General features: G+C 52.7%; 1 protein-coding gene across 4 annotated transcripts; it reads right to left on the minus strand.

The window, feature by feature from the left end:
* Positions 1 to 19: 19 nt before the first annotated feature.
* On the minus strand, positions 20 to 8,712 carry TMEM109 (transmembrane protein 109). 4 transcript variants are annotated; one of them, XM_027114589.1, is made up of 5 exons: positions 8,390 to 8,495; positions 3,802 to 3,806; positions 2,961 to 3,205; positions 1,997 to 2,099; positions 20 to 1,577 (listed from the first exon to the last, which is right to left on the minus strand). In XM_027114589.1, the coding sequence occupies exons 3-5, from the start codon at positions 3,195 to 3,197 to the stop codon at positions 1,186 to 1,188; spliced, it is 732 nt and encodes a 243-aa protein (XP_026970390.1). In that variant the 5' UTR covers positions 3,198 to 3,205; positions 3,802 to 3,806; positions 8,390 to 8,495; the 3' UTR covers positions 20 to 1,185. The 4 variants fall into 4 exon arrangements, with proteins under 4 accessions (XP_026970390.1, XP_026970389.1, XP_026970388.1 ...); XM_027114588.1 differs by lacking the exons at positions 3,802 to 3,806; positions 8,390 to 8,495 and adding an exon at positions 8,593 to 8,712; XM_027114587.1 differs by lacking the exon at positions 3,802 to 3,806 and having other exon boundaries at positions 8,390 to 8,521.
* Between the last annotated feature and the right edge of the window lie 1,531 nt (positions 8,713 to 10,243).

Genomic DNA, 10,243 nt, shown 5'->3' on the forward strand with positions numbered 1-10,243 from the left:
AATACATCTGATCCGGAACTAGATAATAAAATAGCGTGCACTTTATTTAAAACCAACCAAGCGCTGATAAAAATATATTTCACTGCAGCTGTGATTCCATCTCCAACCTCAACAGTAAGAACTGGGCATTTCTCTACTCTTCACATCACATGTGGGGCCTGGCAAAGGAGGCCACCCACCTCCACCAAAGCCTCGAAGGAAGCGTGAGCGCCCTGGTGGGGAGGGTGCAGCCGCAGAGCATGAGAAGGGAAGGGGCTGTGAGGCGCATCTCTGCTGTCTGCTCTGCGCTCCTCCTAGGCAACTCATCAGCGGACTCCCTGGTGGCAGTGATGGAGAGAGAGATGGAGAACCGCCCGGAGCTGCGCAGACAGGACGATGAACCCTCCTTCCTCCTTCAGGGTCTCTGAAACCCCCACAGGGGATCTCATGGCCACCGCAGGGTCCTACTTGCAGGCACGAGCCTACGAAGCAGTCATCTTTTGCTCTGGCTGAAGGGAAATCAAGATTCTGAGAGGAACCACTTTCCTCTTGACACTAAGCAGCTACAGGGCAGTTTCCTACATACAGTACGGCAGCGGGCAAGCGGAGGGCCCTGCTGGCTCGGATTAAGGCACTTGTAACAGATTCAATGTACATCCCGGCCCACTTCCCTTCCCTTCAGGCCCCAAATGCCCTGCCTCTTCCCCACGCTGGGCAATGAAGGGGACAGGAGCATGTCCTGAGGGACTGTGGTTTGGATGGAGTTCAGGGCTACAAGGAGAAGACAAGCAGGAAGGAAGCTGGGGACTTGGCAGGGGAGGAGCTAGAGAAGGACAGGAGAGCAAGAGCGTCGGAGGGAGGCAAGGCAGCCGCTGAGTCACGGGAGGCCCCTGGCAGTGATCAGAGGTGTCTGCCGAGAGGAGGTGCAGAAGCTGGCGGGAGGCCCCCCACCTTCCCCTGGCTGAGACAGGGGGCAGCAGAGAAAGGGTGAGGAGAACCAACCCCAGACAGAGAACCACAGAGGACAGGGCCCCTGAGGACCAGTGCGGGGGTGGTCTTTCTCTCTCTCTCGGCTAAGGGGGCTGGTGCAGAGACAGCGTTCGGAGACAGAGCAAGAAAGGGGCAGGGGGCTGGGAGGAGGGCTGTGCGACCCAGAAGCAGCTCGGCTCTTTGGTATGATGAAGGTGGCAGCATCCGGCGTCCTTCTCACTCCTCCTCCACGCTCCGGGGCCCCTTGGCCGTTCGCCTCTGCCGCCAGCGCAGCTCTTCCACCTGGCGCTCCAGCCCCCGCACCTTGGCCTCCAGCTGGGCCCCCGAGGCCCGGGTGCCAGTGAGCCGGCTCAGCAGGGCGTAGAGCGTCAGCAAGGCCAGGAGGAGCAAGGCCCGGGTGGAAGGGTCAGGCACTGACCTCACCAGGGCCACAAAAGCGGCCAGGAAGAGGGCAAGCTTCAGGCCCCACAGGATCCGCCCCAGCAAGGCCAAGACCAAGCCGAGGAGCAGGGACAGCAGCCAATAGGCAACCAGGGCCCCCGCTCCCCACAGCAGGAAGGTCTGGACTTGGCCGGGGCTGAGCTTCAGGCCCTGGGTGAGGTGATCTCCTGGAAAGGGAGAGAGTCACAGAATCAGCCCACCTGGTGCCGCGAAAGGAGAGGTTTGGTCAAGAACCAAAAGCGGGAGGAGCCAAACCCCCTCGCCAAGGAAAACTCCTTTCCCACGGGGTCGTGGAGCTTAAATCTCAGCTCTGGTCCCAGCTGACTGTGGGGAGACTACTTCCCTTGGTTGAGTCTGCTGCATCTGTGAAGTGGGAGTAATGCTCTGGGCTGTGGGTGACAGTTAGATGAGATGGTATGGCTTAGCATGAGGCGGCCGTTAGCAGCCTGCTCTTATGCTCGTCTCTGGGGAGACCTGGGAGATGCTGAGCAGCCGGGGAAAAGTCTAGACCCTGAAAAGATAAATTCCCACAAACAGGAAGGGACAGGCTAAGCTCCAGCTGACCTAACCATTCTCTGCCACTCACCTTCTAGCCCCAAGGCATTCAGCAGCTGTGCAGCAACCCCAGACAGCGTGAAGAAGGCCACAGAGATGGCCGATGAGACCGCCCACATCACCTGAGCCAAGGTCTGTGGGAAGAGCAGAGCGTGAGTTGAGTCCGTGATTACTGATGCTCTTCTCTTCTGAGTCTCACCACCGCTGCCCACGAACATCTCCACCTGCCTCTCAGCCTGGCTGAGGGGTCCCTTCCACAGCCACCTTCCAGTGCATGGGGATGGACGGCGGGCCATTTCTCCTTCCTTCTGAACTGGAACCCAGGACACTTGGGCCCTACTTCAACTGATGTGCTGGAATACTTTGGCGGTAGTAGTGGGTGAACGTGGGCATGTGGGGGTGACCATCCAATCCCTGGAGTAGTCACCCTGTAAAACTGGGGTCCTCCTAGCCTCCCAGGGAATCATGAAGGTGTGTGAAGTAACAGCGGTGGAGGGCTAGGATGTTTCAGTGAAAAAGAAGTCAATCAGCTCTTCTATATTATGCATTTTATAAATGATTGTTTCAGCCGTTTAGGACGACCTATCAGAAGTATGTACCAGCAGGCTTGGGATGCCATTAGGCAGAAGAGACAGCCCTGCCTAAGAACCCTGAGTCATCCTCACCGCCACCTCTGAAGGTGAAAGAATGAACTCAAGTCTTGATATTTTGCCAGTTTAAGCCTTTAGGTCAGATTTAGACCAAAGCCAGACTCTATAGTCACTGGTGACGTAGGTTGATAAAGATGGCTCATTTCCCAGCCTTTCTGGCAAGAAAGGGCAGGAATAAGGCAAAGATAGGGGTGGAGCTAAAGGCCCTGGGGTAGGAATGAAACAATGAGAGTGCAAAAGGCCGGGGCTGTCTGGCTTCATTCTGTGGAACTGGGGGCTCTCTCCATGAACAACGGCTCCTCTGTCCTCAGTGCATGTAGCCACAGCAGGGAACACCTTCCTTACCTCGGAAACTAGGTGCGTGGTTTCTGGCCCAATCCAGGCATCCAACGTTCCCCGCACAGATCGACCTATCTGGCTCAGGAGATCAACTGGGGCCTCCCTCTTCTGCTGGCCTGGTGGCACGAAGTCTCGATGGGACTGGGATGACGCTGAGTGGAGGAGGACGAGGGCTGCTAGGAACATCAGGACGACTTTGAACAGATGCTTGCCCCGTGGTGAACTGCTGCCTGAGCCTGCCATGGCTGGGTCTGCCAGAGAAGAAGCATGGGGTGAGCGGAGGGCCCGAACCGGCCGAGAAACCCACTGTCTCGAGCATGACGGGCCCCAGCACCCCCCACCGCCCCTCCCTGTTAGCTGACAAAGGCAGAACTCAGACTTCAACTTAAGCCGGGCACAACCACCTCATTCACGGGTTCCTCTCGCACGTCCTTTACCACTTGCATCTTAACTAGCCAGCAAGTATCAGTCAATGCCTTAAGGTGGATGAGAAGATCTCTCTAAGGCTTATTCCAGTTCTAAAACCCTGAAGGCCTGCCTTTGTGTCTTAGGTGCTTTGGTATAAAAACAAAAAATTATAAGACTATATGGCTTTGGGCTTTCCTGGCAGCGCAGTGGTTAAGAATCCACCTGCCAATGCAGGGGACACGGGTTCCATGCCTGGCCCGGGAAGATCCCACATGCCGCAGAGCAACTAAGCCCGTGTGCCACAACTACTGAGCCTGTGCTCTAGAGCCCACGAGCCACAACCACTGAAGCCCATGCACCTAGAGCCCGTGCTCTGCAACAAGAGAAGCCACAACAATGAGAAGCCCTGGCATCGCAACAAAGAGTAGCCCCCGCTCACCGTAACTAGAGAAAGCCCACGCGCAGCAACGAAGACCCAAATGCAGCCAAAAATAAAAACAAATAAATAAATAAATTTATTAAAAAGAAAAAGACTATACAGCTTTGTCCTCAAGGAGGTTATAATCTACTTAAGATAAAGCTGATATTTATATTTTAAAAAAACCTTAAAACATAGCACTCGAATAGGATTACCGCTATATAACGATGTAAAGAAAAGGGCTCAGGTGCTCAAATAAGAACCCACTGCACATAGGTCATTTGCTCTGCAGGACCATCACGTGAGGTGGGCGTTATCCTCCTCGCTAAGGGGAGACAGGAGAAGAAACTGAGACTTAGGAATTAAGCATTTACCCAAGGACAAAGGCCAGGAGTTAAACCCAAGCTTCCGCTTCCAAAACGCAGAAGTGAAGGTGGTTGCTCATTGGAATCACCTGGAAGCTTCACAAAGTTCTGATACCTCTGCCCCAAGCCCCGAGCTTCTGATGTCACCATCCGGGTGTGGCCTGGGCTTTGACCTGCAAAAGCGCCCCAGGGGATTCCACTGTGCAAAGTTGAGACCCACTGATACAGAGATGACCTCAACTCCCCAGCCCCCAACGTAGGCAAGAAGTTAAAGCACAACTTTTACGGAAAGATATTATTATTATTAACAGCAATTTAACCACGCGTCACCTATCTCGTTTAATCCTCACAACAACCCATCAGTTAGGTATTGTTCTTATCCCCCATTTTCCTGATGAAGAAACTGAGGGAGGATAAGTAGTAAGCGGGAGAGCCAGGATTTGAATCCAGGTGCATCTGACATCAGACCCGCTCACACACAGCCCTGCGTTGTATCCTCTCCAACTTCAGTCTCAGAAGCGACTTGGAAAGTCCTACAATAGATTATTCATGAGCTAAAACAGACTTGACATCTACCAATCCACTCCATGAATTACTGGTGACAATTCACTTAACCACTCTGTGCTCTGATCTCATCTGTAATGGGATACTGTAGGCAAATTAAGACCCAACAAGTATCGACTCATTGAAGTACGCTGGATTTGGCCAAGAGAAACGTTTTCAGTTCCAACTTCTATTTGCCACCACGCTTGAGAAAAGTCAAATGGCACCAGCAAATCCCATTCTTTTCCAGGCTCAGAGATGAACCTGCAGTTCCAGGGTGTTTCTGTGATTCAGACCTGATGAGCGGAGAGGCTAAGCCATGTTGCTGAGGTAGGAGCAGCCAGGTGTTTGAAGTTTTTGTAGTTACCAGGGCACTACGGGAGTCGGCCAGAAATCTGGAGCCATCAGGATGGAGGAGAGCGAAGACAAGATATTCCCATTCTTGTTTAGTGGGAAGGAGCAGGGTCCAAGAAGGGGTTATAAAAATATCACACTCGGGGCACTTTCTGGCCCAGAAACAGCTGCTCTAAGTCCCTCCTGAGGCCTGTAGGTAAAGCAGGGCTGCAAAACATGCAGTTCATAGGGAGCGACCTCAGGCTGGGAAGCCTTCTCCTCTTTTTGGCACAAGTCGAGAACCAGATGGTTCCTGCCTGCCAGGGGTCAGAGACGAGGAAAGCATAGGTCAGTTCCTGGTCTATCTGGGTCATGACCACACTGGGGACATAAAGAGCAGGGTTGCTATATTGGGTTGGATTCTATATCCAAGGACCTCCACCAGGAGGGATCAGATGTCGTGTCCTCCTTTCTGGAAGGTCAGGGTGACATGAGCTGCTGCCCAGTTGGCAGACTTCTGCATTCTTCGCCAGCCTCGACTTTCAGGCGGCCATTTGCTCCAGTCGAGGGGAGCTGGGGGACCTTGAAATAAACTCTCCACGGGGAGGCTGGCATTGCAATGCCAGCTGACCTTCCAAAGGGCACCGGAAACCAAATCTAACGGGATTCTGGAGAGTGCCCTTTGCAGATAAGAGAGCAGATTACTGGCTCGTCCCTTTCATCCAATTGTTTTCTTTAACAGGATTCTTTCTCATTTCTTTTTTTTTTTTAACATTTTTATTGGAGTATAATTGCTTTACAATGGTGTGTTAGTTTCTGCTTTACAACATCTTTCTCATTCTTCAGCAAGAGTCTAACCCACCGCCATTACGCCTCCTCACTTCAGCCCCATCAAATACTTTTTTTTTTTTTGCGGTACGCGGGCCTCTCACTGTCGTGGCCTCTCCCGTTGCGGAGCACAGGCTCTGGACGCGCAGGCTCAGCGGCCATGGCTCACGGGCCCAGCCGCTCCGCGGCATGTGGGATCCTCCTGGACCAGGGCACGAACCCGTGTCCTCTGCATTGGCAGGCGGACTCTCACCCACTGCGCCACCAGGGAAGCCCCGATCAAATGCTTTCAACAAAGAGAAGCCATGGTAGTCAGGAGCCGAAGCAGTCTTGAGCTCTGAGAGGAAGGATGTCTTAAACGTCTTCACCTCCTGCAATGCCTGACCTCAGAAAAATAGCAGGCACTCAACAACCACAACAAACTGTGTGTGTGTGGTGTGTATAGTGTGTGTGGTGTGTATAGTGTGTGTGTTGCTTTATAATTTACAAAGCGCTTGTTCTTTCACCACCTCATTTAACTCTTATAAGAATCGTATAAGATACTGCTACTCTCCACGTTTTACTCAGAAAACAATGGCTTGGAGAGATCAAGTGACTTGTTAAAGTACACGCATCGGGACTGGGACTTGACTCCAGAACCCAGGATCTAAACCTTGCCCTTTCGCTCCTTCCACACCTCCACTCTGCCTCAGTAAGACATGGTCCCTGCCCTCAAGGTGCTTCAAGTCCTGCCCCCAAATCAACAATCACAAAGTTAGAGGACTAACTACCCAGACTCCCACGAGGAGGCCACCCACCAGAAGATGACCCACCTGCTGGGCTCACACGTCATGGCTCTACAGCGAGACGTATGAGGACAGCAAAAAATTGGGACTAGACCAGCCACTTTTGTTCAGGCAGCTGCAACGGGGCTCAGGAAGGGACGGGCTGAGCCGGGGAAACTGAACTATGGTAGTGAGGAGCCACATGTGTTTAGCTGTGGTTTGCTAAGAGGGAGGGGTGGGGGACGGTCCCCTCTCCCCCTGCCAAGGCTCCTTCCTCCCGGTAGCTTCCTCTTGCGCTATGAATCACGACGTGGCAGGAGGGGCAGCTGACTTTGTACCCTCTGCCGGCTCTGATTTCCCCATCATTGAGGAACTTGCCCCTCTGGAGCAGCAGTTCTCGACTCCGGTTGCCCATCAGAAGGGCCTGAGCCGGTTTAAGCTAGAGGGTCTGCCCCACCCCACCCCGGGGCTTCCTTACTCCGACCCTCCCCAGAGACGGGCTCAGGCTTTTGTTTTTAGAGCTCCCCGGGGATTTCTGATGCATAACGGGACAGCTGCCACAAATGGTCCGCAGCACAGGGAAGAGTCTACTTTGGGCAAAGCCCCCAGAGTGCAGCATTGGGCAGAGGACTCTAGACTTCCTTCTGTCCCAAGCTCAATTCTGCCACACACTAAAAGCCACTACCTTCTGTCTTATCACTTAACCTGAGTTTCAGTCTCCTCAAATGTAAAATGGGGTTAAGCAAGGTTATGAGTTACCGCAAGGAGTTAACATGTTTCTGCAAGAACTTTGTAAACTGTAAACATCTATAGGAACGTTGCAGTACACAAATTGCCAATATACCACTCACTGCATTGTAGCATCATTTACCAGTTTCTATGCCTGGCTCCCCCATTAGACTTTGAGCACCTCCTCGTCAGGCTTAACTTTTCTTGTAATCTCCAGCGCCTAGCACAGAACAATGACTAATAATTGCTTGTTAAATGAGTATTAGAAGCCCGCCAAGAAGCGGTGAGGGTGGCAATGGAGAGCCATGGAGAGGTGCGGAGAGGAGGCTATTTTAAAGTTGATCCAAATATGCAGCGGCCACCCGAAAAGCACAGCTGCGTGGAAAGGAAGCTGCTAGACCGGGTGAAGCTGCCCCTGAGAAGAATGAAGTCAGCGTCCCAGCAGGTGGGGGCAGCCCCCCGCTAAACCCCTGACAGCTGCTGCTGCCCAGCAACTGTTTGGGGGCCGGGCGACGGGCAAAGGGGCAGCCTCCCAGGCGCACGACGCCTTCCCCAGGACCCAGCCTCCTCGAGACAGGGTGTCAGTGGCGTGCATGTGCTATTTCGAACCGCGTGTCCCCTGCCAAGCTTGCTGGGTGGCGTCACCGGCAAGGGATGCGGCGCGGCCCAGGGGTTCGGGGTACCCCAAAGGGCTCGGAGCGGGGCCGCGGGAGGCTGGGCCGTGGGCGGGAGTCGGGGGCGAGGGGCTCAGCGCTGGCCTCGTCCCCCAGCCTGACAACCACCCGGCCTTGACCGGACCTCGGGGCAGCGCTGGGAACTCTTCTCCCCGGAAACACACGCCTCCCCTGTTACCTACTAACGACGCCCCCTGTTGCATAGCAACGAGGATCCGAGTCCCCAGTTAATCTCCCCGCCGCGCGACGTCGGAGCCCTCTCTACTGGTGCTCGCCAGGCCTCGCGGCTCCGCCCTGGTCCCGCCTGTAGCGGCCGCCGCCGCAACCCAGTCCCGGGTACAGCCCCGGAGCCCCGGTCTCGGGTCGCACTCACCGGGCTCCGGCCACAGCTGTTATTCACGTGCAACTTCACTAAAACGCGCCACTAAAACCGCGCCACTAAAGCCGCGCCTCAATACTGGGGCGTTGGTTTATCGTCTGCGCACGCGCGAGGCGGGATGCGCCCACGGACCCGCAGGCCTCCTTCACAACCCAAACCTGGTGCCGGTCAGCGCATGCGCCCTACCCTCTGATTACCTTTTTTTCCCAAGCATTCCCACGGAGAGAAGAATGGGGTCGGAAGTTCGAGCTGGGAACGGAAGTCTCTGGCAGGAAAGGGGAAAGAGGTGACTATATCTGGGCTATAGCGTGGATAAACTGGATCTTTGGATTTGGAGTGGAAGCTTATCCGCCTCTAAAAGGCCCCTTGGCATTTCGGGGAATGTAGTTCTCCAGCTACGTGGTGCCTCCTGGGGCATTGTGGGAAATGTAGTTCTAGAGGCGCCTCAGAGCACCTGGTCTTTTGAGAAACTTTTCGCGCTAAAAAAGCACAAAGGGAAAGGGTGTTAGAGGAGCAGTAAGAGGCGCACAACCGGGAAAATGCATCCTTTCCTTCTGAGAGCATTTCCACACCCAAACTCTGCAGATGGCTGCTAAATGTTCTCCGAATTTTAGAAAGGGAAGGGAACCTACTCCCAGACCCATTTATATATATATATATATATATATATATACAAAGGCAGCATTATGAGGGGGAACGCCAGGGGATTTGGAATGAAGTGATCTTTGGTCTGCTTTGTGATTCTAGCAGGTCACTTCATCTCTCTGGATCTCCTTGTTTCAACTTTGCTATTGTTAGAAAGAAAACTATAGGCTCGAAATGGAGTCACATTGCTAGGACAAGCCCCCAAACCGGGGATTAATACCTGACCTAGCTGAACTTTCAACCTCCCCCAGAAATGTAGTCTTAACTAGTCGGTCAGGAATTTTTTGGTCAGCACCAATGACGCAATCTGTCACATGGGCTCTCTCTTGCCCCCAAAGGAAGATGAGATAATCTGCTATATAGACGCCTTTCATTCCCCATGGATAGGTTACCTATGCCTAAAATAATCTCCTTTTTTCTGTTTATGACTTCCATGTCCTGCCTTTAAAAACCCTTCCCTTACTGTAGCCCTTTGGAGAGATGGCATGCTGCCTGATTCATGAATCTTTTATAGCTAATTAGATCTTTGAAATTTACTGGGTTGAATTTTGTTTTTTAACTGTATAAAGTACTAGAAGGTCCTAAAAATACCTCTTCAATGCACAGTAGGTGTGGCGATTCAATGAAGTAAGGGGGGTGAACATGTTTTTAAAAACATCCAAGTAGCTGTCCAAATGCTTCTATCACATTGGTTGCCATAGGCAGGCTCCCCTTTGATGTTAAAACAGTTCCTGAAACTCAACACTCTAAAATAGAGCTTTTTTTCCCCTCCCTCCCTGAACCAGCTGTCTAATTCAGCCTTCGATAGCTCTGAGGAACTGACCCCAAGAGGTAGTGGGAGAGGCCAGTATATCTGTGACTTTGGCTAAATGGTATGTGCAATCCAGCATCTGTCTCAGCAGAAGGTCACTGCTAGCCATGAGGAACAGGTATCTCAGTTCATGATTTTAGGGCTTTTCTAAGTATGGGAAGATGCAAGAGTTTGGGTTCATAAAAAATCTTCCTGTCATATTTAACTATCTAAGGGCCTGTTTTCTCAAAGCACAGAGTGGATCATCCTGTCCTTCACCCTGAATTCCTTTCAGGGTGTACTGTAGGTCAGCAAGTACAGCAGCTAAGGACTAGTAGACTAGTCCCTAGTAGCCTTGTGGAACTGGATGGTGAGTGGCATTCCTTGTTTTACAGTGCCCCCCTGTGGTCATA

Source organism: Aethalodelphis obliquidens, unplaced genomic scaffold, assembly GCF_003676395.1.
Source record: "Aethalodelphis obliquidens isolate GAN/ISIS:26980383/991018 unplaced genomic scaffold, ASM367639v1 scaffold14, whole genome shotgun sequence".
Classification (NCBI taxonomy): domain Eukaryota; kingdom Metazoa; phylum Chordata; class Mammalia; order Artiodactyla; family Delphinidae; genus Aethalodelphis; species Aethalodelphis obliquidens.

Coding starts and splice junctions, on each gene's coding strand:
- TMEM109 (XM_027114586.1), bottom strand. CDS start 8,219: ATGCAACAGGGGGCGTCGTTAGTAG. Junction 3,206..8,194: donor ACAGGGGGCGTCGTTAGTAG/GTAACAGGGGAG, acceptor CTTCTCTGGCAG/ACCCAGCCATGGCAGGCTCA. Junction 1,578..1,996: donor GAATGCCTTGGGGCTAGAAG/GTGAGTGGCAGA, acceptor CTCCCTTTCCAG/GAGATCACCTCACCCAGGGC.